Raw genomic sequence first — 15135 nt, forward strand, 5'->3', positions numbered from 1 at the left:
TCTTATCCTGAGATCCTTAATTACATATGCAAAGATCCTTTTTCTAAATTAGGTCACATTTCTGTTTCTGGGCCTTGGCCTTATTGTATACTGCTGAGGTAAACACTGCTTCAATGTGGATTTTTAAAAATTTTCATTTCTGAAATTTTTATCTGAATTGGTTTTTCATTAGGAAATACGCAAAAGCGGAAACCCTCATGACAGTCACAGATCCTGTGCATGACATTGCCTTTGCTCCAAACTTGGGAAGGTCTTTCCATATTCTAGCCATAGCAACCAAAGATGTGAGGATTTTTACATTAAAGCCTGTGAGGTGAGTTTTTGAAGCAATTACTAATTTAAAACTATTCTTAATTTTCTTCCATGGAGAAGAGTGAAGAGGCAACTGTGAACTGAAGAATGGATTCTTTATTGAACATTTTATCTACAAATATATGAGTTTTGGGGTTGGGGAATGGAATAAAGACAGGAGATTTATGTTTTCTTAATTGCGTTTTCTTTAGGCTGATATGATTTGGATCCTCTGAATATAATTGGTACTCTGTAAATGTTTGAACAAGAGAGAGGTGGGAGTTTACTTAGGAAAATTAAATTAGCACTGAGACATTCTTGTGAATAATCTGTTCAGTCTTTAGTTTTGGAATTGTGAGTTTCGGTTCTTTTCCTTTTTCCTTCCTTTCCCCCTTCTATTCTTTCCTTCCTACAGCTTTCCTTTTAAAATTGTTACGTATTTTATTTCTCAGTTTTGTTTGGGGGAATCCTCTTTTGTTTTTTCTTTTTTCTTTCTTTCTTTTTTTTTTTTTTAAAGAGAGAGAGTGGGTGGTGGGGGGCCCAGAGGAGCAGAGGAAGAGGGAGAGAGATAATCTTAAGCATGCTCCAAGCCCAGCTTAGAGTAGCCATGAGGCTTAATTTTGCAACTCTGAGATAATGACCTGGGCTGAAATCAAGAGTTGGATGCTTAACTGACTGAGCCACCCAGGCACTCCTGTTCCTTTCTTCCATGAAATAATTACTGAATAATTTTTATGTGGTAGGGTCATACTAGGTGCTGGGAGTCAAATGAAAGCGACGTGGCCCAGCTCTCAATGACTTAAGGTTGGAGGGGTGTGGGAGGGAAGGTGGTAGTTATGGATATGCACAGTTTTATAATGTAATATGGTAAAAATAATATAGTATGTGAGACCATTTGTATTTTTAAAATTAGAACTCTGTATGTGTGTGTATAAAATCTTCAATCAGCATTTCTTAGGGAAGTTTTTTTATTAATAGGAAAGAACTTACTTCCTCTGGTGGACCAACAAAATTTGAAATCCATATAGTGGCTCAGTTTGATAATCATAATTCCCAGGTCTGGCGAGTGAGTTGGAATATAACAGGAACAGTGCTAGCATCTTCAGGAGATGATGGCTGTGTGAGATTGTGGAAAGGTAAGATTTTAATGAAGGAATTGTTGCTGTGTTGGTTCGTCAGAATTTTCACTTAGAAATGTAAGTTCAGAAATACTTCGGAAAAAATTATCTTTCTACAGTTACTTAAATTGATGTCCTAACATTAATTTGTGTTATTTTGAACCTCCATTCATTTACTTAGTTCATGGCAGTTAGGACTGATTGAATTGTTTTTTAAGTTTCCATGTGGAAAAAAGCAACTTTTAAAACTAAAAGTAACAGAATATGCGGTTTAAGATCCTATTTGCTATATTATGCGGTATCTCCAAAAAATACCATTTGCTATATATGTAATCTGTGTGACTGCTCTGCAGACTCAGGATAGGACTACAGACATCTCCTATTAAATAATTGCTTTTAGCCAACCAGCCCTTCATAGGATAAAACCCAGTATATACCCCACTTCCTCTCTGCAGCTTTCAGAAGTTGAAGCTTCTGGCCACTGATTCTGAAAGTTTCTTGTGCCATGCTGAGAATTCTGTCTAGTAACTCAATGCTGACTGGTTGCTGCAGCATGGTCTGCACTTTTCCATGGAGGTTTATCCATTGGGCGGAGGTGTCTTTGGTCCTTGTACCACTCTGGTTGGTGGTATCCCACTTTTAGGATCCAAACTTAAGCTTAGTTTGTGTACCTTGACCAGTCACTCTTTCTCAAAATGCAGTTTGACTGAGTTTCCCATGGTTATTTTTAGGCTGTGGTAGAACCAGCCCAGACCTCAGTTTCCTCAGTGTCATTTGATATCAAGGGCTTTGCTTCCTTTTCATGCCTCTGGGCTTTAGTCAGGACCACACAGTTCCACTCAAGCAGGCTCCCTAACTTGAGTTTCCTGGACCCAGTGTCTCCAGCACTCTGTTTTGCATTCAGAGAATTAGGCCATGTTGGGTAAGCCACTCAAATCCTAAAGGTTTGTTACTTACATCCATCTCTGAGGACATTAGGTACCCACATGATCTGTACTTGCATAGCTAAGAGGATAACTCCATTACCCTCCATATACTTGTGATTGAAATTCATTTTCCTGAAGATGAAGAATTTATTTTGATAGTAAAATGTTAATGTGGTAAATTAGAGAGTAGTCTTTGTTAATATTTATCTTATAAGGAAGGAGAATGATAAAAATTTTGTTTTTTAAATTAGTTCTTGTAAAACTTTACAAAATAATTGTTAAAATTGAGATATATATATATATTCCATTTTAAATATGTCTGTAATATATCTTGAGAGATATGTTATAGTTTTTTAATTATAGTTATTTCTTTTTTTTTTTTTTAATTATAGTTAAAGGACTTGACCACAAATTTGTGCCCTTGAGTGATAGCTGTTAGTCATGTTAATGTATTTGACCATTTTCTTTTCAGCTAATTATATGGACAATTGGAAGTGTACTGGTATTTTGAAAGGTAATGGGAGCCCTGTCAATGGGAATTCTCAGCAGGGAAACTCAAATCCTTCCCTAGGTTCAAATATCCCAAATCTTCAAAATTCATTAAATGGATCTTCTTCTGGCAGGTAGGCTGATTTTGGGGACAACGAGAAATTAATCTCCTTTTCAAATCATTCTGGTAGGCATACTATAAGTCTGTGATTTTGTGGGTTTTAAGATTGAATGAAGAAATTCATACATAAGTAGAAAAAAATTCACTTTGTTAGCTCTGTGTTTAGCTTATGTGGCCATATTTATAGGTAGACTGTTAACCTTTAAACTAAACTATATTCTGAAATTTAGTGGTCTGTCAGAAATGTTTATAACTTTAAGATTTTACTTTGCTTCTAAAGTCAGATGAAGAGTAAATCTGGCATAATGCCAAGGATTTTTTTTTTTTAGTCCTAAATGAACATGAGTATGTTAGTGGTAGTAGTGCAGCCTTTAGATTAGGTCAAGCTGAAATTTTAAATAAACTGCATTAACCAAGGCTTTGTAGAAGAGAGTGAGTTAGATGTGGTTTTTTTGGTGTGTGTTTAAAACTTCAATGTATATTTAAGAGGAAATGGTAAATTCTGATTTCTTGATTTTTAGAATTTTTAACATATTTTAGATTCTTGCTTATCTTAATGTTTGATGTGATCTCAAGAGTCATCCTTTGTTTTTATATTCAAATTTCAAATATGTGAATTGGTAAGATAAAGTTATTTTAATATGCCTTTGTGAATAATTTGGAATACAATTCAGGAAACTTCAAAGCACAGCCTTAACAAATTGTCCTGTGGTTATCCTGTTGTCATCTTAAATAACAGAATACTATTTAAAATTTCAGCTATTTTTATATTGTTATATTTTAAAAAAAAGTTCTTAAATCTTTTGAGATTTAAGTATTTGCATGAAAACAATTTCAGGTTACCACAGAAAATACCAGATTATAAAGAAGATTTCATGAAACAAAGGATACTACCGTTAATTTAAAAAAAAAAAAAATCTGGTTTGTGGTTGCTGTCTGTACTGCATATATTGTAAAGAGCTTTGAAGTTTTGATCTGTATTCTTATTGTGCCAATAACCGTGTGTGTTAGATCTGTGATGCATTTTTCCCTTCTCCATTTGTATTATGTCCTTTAACAGAAAGCACAGCTGAGTACCAGCTAACTGGAGTAACTTTGCTGTTTTGCTGCTTGTTGCATGCACACAGGAATGGAAAGCGAGCTCCTTTTCCCCTTCCCCAGCACCGTTTGACCTCTCCCAAGATACACCAGCAGCCTGCTTACTACTAAACGCAATCCAAAAGGCCTTTAAAAATCCAGTGTATATCATTTTTTTGTACTAGCAGTTTATTGACACTATTTGAAGCTTTTGAAATATAAATGGAGAGGCTTTTTGTTGAGACATTGTCACCAAAACAATTTTTTGAAATGTTCCTGAAACTAACATGGGTTTTAAAATTAAAAGGATTGTTACTATCCTTACAAGCAGTTGGGAGGAGGGTAAATATCACTTTATTCCATTTGGAGAAAATAGACTTATTTGTTTTGTTTTCTAAAACAGTAGGCTAAAATGATGAATTTTTATAATTTGAAGGTTGAATAAATATTTTTCATAAAGATTGTTTTGAGTGCTAATTTGTTTACCTTTTGTAGAATTGGTTTACACATGGTATTATTTAGTACAACTCTGTCATTTCTTTGTAATATTTAAAAAATATTAGTAAAGGAGTGAGAGAAGTAGTAGTAAAATGAAAGTGATTTGACTGTACAGTTTGCGGCCAAATTAAACATTTGGTATTGCTTCATTTTATAATTTGGTAGTAAAATGAAGACATCTTTGTAAATTTTCAATTCATATTCACTAAAGAGCTTAACGTTTCTAATATGTGCTTGTATATTTTTTTATGGTATGATTCCATGGCTTAAGTTTTTCTTCAAAATTTGGAAGCCTACCGTAAGAGGAGCAGTTAAAAATTTGCTAAAATTGTGCATGCACATTAACCTCCACATTCCAAGTCTCAGGAATTTAATTTACTTGGCTGCTTCATTTAGTTCATATTCTCTAGAACTTTGACCTTAATGATAAAGCTATAAGTCTTTGCTAAAATGCTTAAGTATTACGGGTAAGTTATAAAATGGCAGAATAACAACAAGGACATATTCTTTGAGCTCTTTTGCTTAACAAAATTTTGTACTATTTAAGGTTTTTGCAGAAAATCACCTAAGTATTTTCAAAGATTGTATTTCTTCAGAAGTATATTGCAATAGCTGGCCATACTATATGAAAGTATATTTGGATTGGTTCTCAGTGTCATGTATGCACTAAAAAACCTGTGCCTGCTGCTACTACAAACGAAGCATTGCTTAAAATAAAGAAAAAGCTTATTAGATTTGTAAATTTACAGGATAGCATCAAATATGTTTCTGAAAGATTAGAAAATGTTTTAAATTATAAAATGTCTTTTTTTGTAACATTCATACTGATAATTTTTTTTTAACATTTTAAGTTTAACAGATTGTATTTCTTTCTTTCAAGTTTCTATACTTGCTTAAGCAAGCTTGATTTGAGTAAGGGTCTTGATTTTTGCGATTATGTTCTGTTAGTTTTGGCATGAATATACTAAAGCTTTTTTTTTTCAGCATGTGTTTTCTCCTCTTTGGTTCTCTTTGTATTTACTACTTTTCTCTTTTTCTTCTGTTTTTTCTTTTTTTTTTTTTTTCTGTTGTTTTTGTTTTGTTTTGGTGTTTTGTTCCTGTCTTCATTGTTTCAGGTATTTCTTTCCCCCTCTGGATTCCCCACGGGCTGGATCGAGATGGTCCAGTTATGCCCAGCTCCTTCCTCCTCCTCCTCCTCCTCTGGTAGAGCACTCTTGCGATGCTGACACTGCCAACCTCCAGTATCCTCACCCTCGCAGACGATCTCTCTCTCGGCCTCTTAATCCCTTACCTGAGAATGAAGGGGTTTAAAACACTGATTTAACACTTAAAGGCCTTATTCAAGTGCTTGTAAATGCTTTCATTCCTGGCTGCTTTTTGTTTTTCTTCATTTTCTTTTAGAAGATTTTTCTAACTTAGGGTCTGTCTTGCATGTATTACACCAGAACACAGTGTTTTAGAACCTAAATGTGTTTGTGCTTCTGCATCAAAGGAACATTTGCCTCACTGGTTGATAACCTTTGATGAAATGAGATAAGTACAAGTAACATGAACTGTGAGTTACAGTAGCTGATTTCAATTTCAAAGTGCCTATTCTGTAAGTTTTATTTTGAACTGTTACGGTGTTAGTTTTCTTATGGTTTGTCATTCTGGTTCATGTGAAAGGATTACCATAAAGTTCACTTTGCCTTTGAGACGTACTAAGAAATGTTTTACATTTTACAGGCTATTGTTGCAACCAACTAGTTTGTAAAATAAATCATTCCTGTGTATAAAGCAGCAAAACAAAATAATGGACTGTTGGGTCTTTTTTTTTTTTTTTTTTTTTTTTTTTTTTTTTAAAGAAATTGCCTTTTACTACTTGGAATTATTGTTTAAAGCTTTTGTAATTATTCTCCAAGTAGATTATTTAATAAAATATATTTTAAAAGATATGAATCTCTTGCCTTATGAAAAGAGAATGTACAGCTGGCCCTTGAACAACATGGGTTTGAATTGCACTGATGTACTTATACATAGGTTGATGGTCTCCCCCCCCATAAATGCCGTTTAGTACTGTAAATGTACTTTCTCATCTTTATGATTTTCTTAATACTTCTTTTCTCTAGCATACTTTATTATAAGAAAACATTAGTTTGTATAACATACAAAATAGGTGTTAATTGACTGTTCATGTTACTGGTAAAGCTTCTCTCAACTATAGGCTATTAAGTTTTTTTGGGAGTACAAGGTCAAGCCCAGATTTTCAACTATGTGGGTGCATGGCACCACCTAAGCCCTAGTTGTTCAAGGGTCAACTCTGTTCTATTTGATATATGATAACGCTTGTATCTCCTTATAATAGTACATTGCAAAAAAAGAAAGAAAGAAAAAGAAAAAACCCAAACAATAAAAAATTGGGAGATGAGCACGACATTTATTTAGAAGGTAGAAGGTCAATATGTAGACTAACATCTACAACTGACACATGTTGACTTCCAATCTAATTACACATTATTTTTTAATACTTTTAAAATTTGAAATCAGAAAATAATTGACAATAATTATGATAAAGTGATTAAAACTATGAGACTAGTAATATTCTTTTTAGTTCAGTTTTCTTAAGAATTGCCAAGGATTTAACTTTTCCTTAGGACTAGAGAAGGTGTAATTTGAGTAGCATTTCATATGTGTCTCAGTTAATCACATGTAGGTACAATTTGTTATAACCATATAATTTCTTATCAATTTTCAAAGACACCTTTCCTTTGTCTAGTGTCATACCCTTGAAACTTCTTAACCTGCAAGGGATAAAGAGCTAATAAGAGAATAATTTTAACTTAAGGAATATTTGAGTTTTGTGGTGACTGATTAAAGTGGTTTTTTTTCTGTAAAGTTGTTAGCATTTTAGCATTTCAATCTATGGAGAAGAGCCTTTTCCAGATAATTCTCAAAGGTCTTCCTTCTGTTAAAGGACTTGTTTTAGACTTGTTAGCTTTGTTTATGTTCAAAGCAAGGGGTCTAACTTAAGGCTGAATCTAGCTAAGAATTAAAAATTCATGTCTTTGAGATTTCAATTGTAGAGGTGCATGGGGTTAGAATGGGCAAATGAAATGAGACAGATTCTCCAATTTAATGAATATCGGGCATTTTCTACGTGCCAGATACTGTGCTGATACATAAAACAAAACAAAAAACAAAATGTCTGCACACAAAGTTATTCTAGTGGGAGAAGCCTTTTACAGAATTTACAAAAAGTAACCAGGATTCAGTTGCATAATAAAGGTCGAAACACAGAAAGTGATTTATTTGGTCTGACCAGGTTTGGAAGCAATGTGGGAGGGTATTCCACAGCCACCCGAGATTGAGCAGTAACAGGTCTGTGATGCCCTTAGATGTCCGGGGCTGCACATGTGCTACACTGACTGGCTCAGCATGTGCCTACCCTACGCCGGCAGGTGCAGGTAACCCGTTGAACTCCATTCACGATGGGCATCGGGGATTGCAGTTATTCCCCATGAACAAGGAATTCCCAGTAAGTGTGGGTCATAAGCTTCCGTTGATTAAGTCCCTGCCCTTTGTATACACCGCCCGTCGCTACTACCGATTGGATGGTTTAGTGAGGCCCTCAGAGTAGAGTAGTTCAAGCGGAAAAGGGTAGGAGTTCCGAGGTGATAGCCCCGCGGTAAAAGAGGATGGGTTATTTCGGCAACAAGGTATAAGCGTTAGTCTGATGTGAGGTCCATTTGGGGAGCTGGTGGGAGATTAATCTAGAATCAAACTTTGTGGTCACATTGTATGTGGCTTTGTATATCTGTGGCTGAGGTTTGCCACAAAGCAGTTGGTAGAGGAGAACTATGGGAGATGACTGCCTTTTCTTAACTGGATAAACATCACTTCTAATTCCTGGGAGGCATCCCTAGCCCTGAGACTTCTGCAAGATCTACCCAGGGTCCTGGGTGATGGACATTAAGGAGGGCATGTGATGTAATGAGCTCTGGATATTATAGAAGACTGATGAATCACTGAACTCTACCTCTGAAACTAATAGTGCATATGTTAATTGAATTTAATTTTAAAACAAAACAAAAAGATCTACCCAGTGTCTAAGGAGATTTGAAATCATTGGGAGTTGTGTGCCTCTTTTGGCAAGTAAGTTTGGATAATAGCTAGTATTTGTTGAGTACGTCCATGTGTCAGTGCTCTTCTAGATACTTCATGTGAATTAACTAATCTCCCAACAAATCTCTGAGGCAAGTGCTCTAAGTACCCCATTTTACCTGTAAGGAAATTGGAAGGTTAAAGCTTTTTGTCCAAGGCTGCACAGCTAGGAAGTGAGAACCAGAATTGAGATTTTGACAGGCTGGTATCAGTCTCTGCTCTCCTGCTTTCAGATACTTTGGATCCTTGTCATTAGAGTTCCACCAGGTTGCTGGATGTTGTGGGGAGAGCTTTGGTCACTTGATTTTTATGGAAGAAGGACATTTATTGAGTTGGGTAGAAGGAGACGGGGTAAACGAATAGACACATTCCAGTAGTTCACCTCCAATGTATGCTCGTGGTGTAGACAGAGTAGTTAAGATACTTTGTGAAACAGGATTGCTCATTACAGTCAAATAGCATCCTTTTAGTTCTAAAGCTAGTAGGTTTATTTTTCTGGATTCAGAAAACCTTGAGATTTTCTCCATTTACCTTTGTTCATTGAGTGTAGACAAAGGTAGAATGGGGTAATTAGAGTTTGCAAATGCCAAAGCTGGAGGGTTTCAAGAAAAAAATGGCAGGAGAATTGCAGAGACATCAACTGAGTTTGACAGGAGGCTAGTTCTAATAAAATAAGTGTTGAAAGAAGACTCAGGACCAAACCAGATATGATAGGTTGAATGGCTATAAGGTGTGAAAGTGAAGGTAAGGTTAAGGATAGGAGAAACAGAATGGTCTTAAGGTGATAAAACAGAATCAAGGAAGAGTGAGTTGGTTTTAGGTGGAAAGATGCAGCATTTCTAAAGGCAGTTACCAGTAGAGAAGGTATCCAGGAATGATAATTGAGCAGTGTTTTAGAGGACACAAAAGTAAAGTGATCAAATAAACATGTCATTCCCCAACAGGCTAACATTAGGAGTAGGGACTGTTAAGCTCAACTTTTTCATTTTCTCCCCCAAGTGTGCTGTTGCATCTTAAACATTAAATAACTTGCATGAATGAAGTTAGCTAGCTTTGGAAAAGAGGGACTTTTTCTCAGACTGTATGGAAGAAATTTTGAGAGGAAGGAAAGTAAAAGGCACGAAATTGAATTACCTCTGGTTTCAGTATAGTAGTAGTTAAAGCAGTGGTGGCATTTGTGGCCTAAGGAGAACAGGAAAACGTAGGGAGTAATTAGGGATGAATTATGTCTCCTCAGCTCTTTCCACCCTCAACCAGCCTTATTCCGTCACAAAGAGGCGACTAGGTGGAGAACTATCATGAAGCTTGGATCCTGAGAAATGATTTCCTAATTGAAGCTTTATTGCGGTTTATAACATAAGGCAAATGATGACACATTTCAGTGTCTGCCAAGCAGTGGTAGAAAAGATCCGCATCTGCTCTTGTAAAAAGACAAAAAAATGACACCGTTCTAAACTCAGGGTAGTATCAGATGACTCGTTCACCGCAAGTATTGTATAAGGTGAGTGACGATGTTTTGGGGTTCCAGACTGAATATGGTAAGCAGTGTCCCCCCCCCCCCCCCCGAGTTGGCCAAGGCCTTCATTATTTTGCGTTCGGCTCAGTCTTGCGGGGAAGGACTTTCGCAGTGCACCCAACCCTTCCAAACACCGAGCTCCTCCTCCGGACCAGCGGAGCGCGGTTTCCTCGCTTCAAATTCAGGGACTAGCGGTCCTCGTCCAATCGTCGGCTTCCTGCCCGCCCCGTCCCTCGTCGCTGTCCAATCCAAGGCCAGCTCCGAGTCCCCGCCCCGTTGCTCGTGCCGCGAACAGACGTAAACCTCAGGGGCGCGCTGTACGGCCAGTCCGGGTGGCCGAGGGTGCGGGGGTTGCATCTTGCGCACGCGTATTTGCAGAGCTACCGGGACGCCCCCTCCCCTGGACCTTTCTGACCAATTCTCGGCTCCCGCAGCTGGAGTCGCGGGCTTGGTGAGGAGGGGTCCCTTGTGTCTTGACTGCGGTTCGGCAGGGGGCACGCGAACCCTCTTTCCGCAGGCATTTCGGCCGCCGGGCGGATGGGGCAGTAGCGGTTGGGCCAGGGTCGGGCGCGGGGCGCAGGCTCCGGGCCAGGGACTGCGGGGCACTGGCTAGGGTCTGACGGCCTTGCTCCGGTCGCCACGCAGAATTCCGCTCAGTGAGTTTAATTGGGCGCCTCTGAGAGATTGGCTTTTAAAGAAACGGGTTTTGATTTTGGGGATAACATCCTGGTAGCCCCCCACCCTCTACCACTTCCTGACTTCTAGGGACCAACGCACTTTGCGCTTTGGTTTGGAGTTTCTTGTTGCAAAGTGCTCTTGACCTGGTTGGTGTTTGCTTCATGTGCGTCGTGATAGGCGGTCTTTTTCTCTTTTTTATCCAAAACTGACCCACGAAGCAAGGTTGTTAACTAAATGTAGAGGGGTCTGCTAGTGTCACCCGGGTATTCACTTTTTGTTTTGGTTTCTGCTAGGCCGCGTTCTCATCTACTCCCAGTACCTTTACTACATTCTTTACATCTGATTTCTTTATGAAAACAAACAAAAAACAAAACCATGAAAGAAGACAGTGTTTAATATCACCATACTTTTGATCTCTTTTAATTACAGACTTTGTTTAGTAAAACATGAGGTCCCTTTCAAAGCAGTCTTTTGGAGAACAGCTGTTTTTATGAAAGTATTTCCGTTTGCTGTTACCATTTTGAGGTCATTGGACTGGAGTTTTTACTGCTCCAAAATCAGTTTTTTCACCGAATTTCAGTTTTGTGATCAAAGTTTACGGTAAGCTTTGAAAAGTGATATATTAAATGCCTGCCTAATTACAGATTATTTCTTAGAACACCAAGAGTAAATGATGAATATTAGGAAGCTTGACAGCATATGCTTTAAAATGTGTTTAACTGTATGTGTAGACTTCCAATTAATGACTACAGTAAATGGTATTTTACATATCCAGAAATGTAATTAAAGCAGTTAAATATTAGTCAATTCAACTGTGAAAATTTGAGGTCTCTACTTTAAGAAAATAGCAAGAGCTATTCCAAAGATGGCTACTTAGTTCAGATATAGTAAAAGAAAAGGTCATGTTACATTTCCTTCACTTTAGGTGATGGAGGAGGGGTGGGTAATGCAATATAGAGGGAATTTAGGGAATTTTTCCTTCTAGGAAAACTTTAGGAATGTAGTATAATCCATGGATGGTTTAAACAAGTGTAATCCTTTCTGGAAACGAGAAATTAGATATTGGATTACATCTTAAGGAATCTTCCACTGGCTTCTATTACCCCTGCACCCATAGCCAAGCTCCATCCCAGCCCTTAACACTGTCATAATTAATAGGGAGCATAAGTGATTATAATTGATGAGAGTCATCAACTCCGTGAAGGGGAGCAGCTTCATTTTTGTATTTCCAGAGATAAGTAGAGTGTGTTTCATGGTTTGCGCTTGGTAATGATTGTTGCATGAATGATAATTGCTTAATACCTGATATTTCTTGGATTTGACTCTAAATAGAGACGAATCCTTAAAGAATTTGGGATATATTTTAATGTGGTTTACATGTCTATAAATGAATGAATAGCTTAGTGATTACAAGATTGGACGTGGGAAGGCAGGCTACTTGGAAGATTTATGCAATAGTTTAGATTAAAAAGCACAAATGAAGGATGGGAATGTGCTCTGTATTGAAATAATTTGAAGACATTCAACAGATTTATTGAGAATTACTCTGGGCAAGGCACTGCTTTAAGTAGAAACTCAGTAGTAAAATACGCCAAGTCCCTGCCCTCATGGAGCTTACATTCTAATATGGAGGAAAAAATTAATTAAATAGGTGAATTGTATAACATGCTGGATGGTGGTCAGCACCAGAGAAAAAAGAAAGCAGGGGAAAAAAAGAAAGCTTGGAGTTGATGAAGAAGATTGGTGAGGGAGACCAGACAGACAGATAAGTGGACTTTTACCAAAAACCTGAGCTGAACAGAGGTTAGAGCCAGGGCACAGTCCCTGAAGCTGGAGCCCTGGCAAGTCGTGGGGACAGCGTGGAGGTTAGGATGGTGAGGATGGAGCAAAAGCAAGGGAGAAGAGTAGAAGAGAATGAGATCAGATCATCCAGCCCTCATGTGGCCATTGTAGGTATTAAGTCTGAATGAGATGGGAAACCAGTGGAGGGTTTTGAGCTAAGGAGTGGCAGTATTTGACTAACTTAGCAGAGATAATTTCAGTGTATGGAGAATAGGCTAGGGGAGGAAGAATGGAGGGGTGGAGATAGTTATGTAAATATAAAGTGTTATATAATATAAAGTGTCTTGTAGTGAGTATCCATGCAGGAGGTAGTGGTGGCTTGACCAAGTGGAGGTAGTGAGAAAATGGCAGGGGGACGAGAGGGTATGAGACGGGGAAGACTTTTTTAAAAGATGAGGAAATAACAGCATGCTGGTAGGAATGGCTGCACGGAGAAGTTTTGATGATGAATAGAAGGAGGGTAGTCCCTGGAGTGGTTGTCACTGCACTGGTAACGGGTGGGATCAAGTGCAGGTAGAGGTGAGCTTTGCACGGGAACCTGGATACTTCACAGTCAGATGCGTTTTATAGCTCTCTAAAAGTCGTAAATATTTTCTGCTCTATAGAGTTAGTTAGCCCATTCTCTCTAATACCGATACTTGAATGCATTTGTCATTGGCCCCAGCATAGTCCGTCATTGGCCTCTATCTCACCAGTTGTGGTAGCTCTTTGAATATCCTTTCAGGTGTTAAGCCCTCTCCCTTCCTCTGTCAGGATCAGTCCGTCCCTGGGCTGTAGCATACTGTCCATACTTCCTAATGTACCTTTTAAGACTTTTAGAATCTGACTTCATGGTTTCATTCACTGTGTTTTTTGTACACCCGTTGCCAAAACACATTGAAGCACTTGTCTATTGCCTCCACACACTTAGTACTTGGGGTGGATTTTGGGGTCAGACCCGGGTTTGAATTTTACTAATTGTGCAACCCTGGTATGTTTAGCTAATTTAGTCTCAGTTTGTTTCTTCATTCATAAAGTGGGGTAAATGAGTTAAGGTTGTAATATACAATAAATCTTAATTCTCTTCCACCTTTGCTCATGTTTATTTGTTATCTTTGAGAGCCCCCTCATGTCATACTTGGCCTGTCAAAGTTCTACTCATTTTTCAAGGCAGGGGGCCTATACTCTCTCATTTATTGAGCCTTTCATGATTTAACTTTTTTACTGAATTCCATATAACCCTTATATGATAAACACTGAAGTAATTTTGAGATTGCATCTCCTAAGTACTGTAATCAGGATTAAGTAGAGCCAGAGTCCAATATGGGCTGGAAGATCTCTCAGTAATAGAGATTCTGTGCCAGATGAGTCCTTTGTATTTCCAGAGTAAGTCCTTTGTATACCACTTTCACCATTTTTGTCTTGTCCATGTGCCAGCTCGAATTGATTTAACTTTAATTTTTTCCTTCAATGGACTTCCCTTTTAAACTAACATTTACTCTTCCTTAAGAATAATTTCTGAAGTTAGGGGCTAGATTTTGTTGGTTTAATTTTTTTTTTTTTCCTCTTCCATGTTAGAATGAAGTACTTCCTGAAATCATCTGTATATTCCTTCAGTGCTGGGTCTCTGCTTCTTTACTAGACAAGTGTAGCAATTGATATTCTTTGTGATAGTAAACCAAGAGCAAATTAATCTGTGTTATATTTTACAAATTTGTTATGTTATTTATAAATAACATTTATGTTATTAGGTTAATTATAAAAAGATTGACATTTGTAGTCTCAGCTGTGAAGTAGCAAAGTATTCTGAGAATTACTTTACCTCCAAATGCTTGTTGATTTTATCCCCTTTGTGCTGTTCCAAGAAAATGATCTATCAGTTTTCTAAAATTTTTGAGACTTTTAATCATTTGGAAAGGTTTTTTAGTAGTATTTGATTTTTAAAAAACTTTTATTGTTGTAGTGAGATGGAAGATTTCCGAGGAATAGCTGAAGAGTCATTTCCAAGCTTTTTAACCAATTCATTATTTGGTAATAGTGAGATTTTGGAAAATGTCACTCTTCCTTCAAATCTTGGCTTGCCTGTTGCTGTTTCAACACTTGCTAGAAATAGATCCAGTGCTGACAACAGGTAAGAACTTTTAGAACACATGATTTTTTTTTTTTTTTTAAGGTCTAGAAAGCCTGCAATACATTGATACTTCTGTAAAAATTTCTCAGCCAAGGGGCACCTGGGTGACTCAGTTGGTTAAGTGTCCCAACTCTTGGCTTTGGCTCAAGTCATGATCTCAGGTCCTGGGATTGAGCCCTGAACTGGGGTGCACACTCTCCAGGGAGTTGGCTTGGGGATTTTCTCCCTCTGCCTCTCACCCTTGCATGATTGTGTGGGTACATGTGGCAGGCTCTCTCTCTCTCTCAAATAATAAATATATTTTAAAAGCTTCTCAGCCAAGCTTGAGC

At 37.7% G+C, this 15135-nt stretch overlaps 2 protein-coding genes across 8 annotated transcripts in view; both read left to right on the forward strand.

Moving 5' to 3' along the window:
* SEH1L (SEH1 like nucleoporin) overlaps nt 1-6310 on the forward strand; it is a 29718-nt gene extending 23408 nt beyond the window's left edge. The window contains exons 6-9 of one of the 2 annotated variants that reach the window (XM_082697415.1): nt 173-313; nt 1270-1427; nt 2808-2958; nt 4006-6310. In XM_082697415.1, coding sequence (XP_082553541.1) covers nt 173-313; nt 1270-1427; nt 2808-2958; nt 4006-4018 — 463 coding nt within the window. In that variant the 3' untranslated portion in view covers nt 4019-6310. The remainder of the gene's footprint in view (nt 1-172; nt 314-1269; nt 1428-2807; nt 2959-4005) is intronic. The other variant, XM_082697414.1, reaches the window with a different exon arrangement.
* A 4141-nt stretch (nt 6311-10451) lies between these two features.
* CEP192 (centrosomal protein 192) overlaps nt 10452-15135 on the forward strand; it is a 126624-nt gene continuing 121940 nt past the window's right edge. For 4 of the 6 annotated variants that reach the window (XM_082697403.1, XM_082697404.1, XM_082697409.1 and 1 more), the window contains exons 1-3: nt 10452-10627; nt 11284-11454; nt 14639-14806. In XM_082697403.1, the coding sequence (XP_082553529.1) occupies nt 11345-11454; nt 14639-14806 (278 nt within the window). In that variant the 5' untranslated portion in view covers nt 10452-10627; nt 11284-11344. The remainder of the gene's footprint in view (nt 10628-11283; nt 11455-14638; nt 14807-15135) is intronic. The other 2 variants (XM_082697408.1, XM_082697405.1) reach the window with 2 other exon arrangements.

This window comes from Mustela nivalis, assembly GCF_964662115.1.
Source record: "Mustela nivalis genome assembly, chromosome: 14".
Classification (NCBI taxonomy): domain Eukaryota; kingdom Metazoa; phylum Chordata; class Mammalia; order Carnivora; family Mustelidae; genus Mustela; species Mustela nivalis.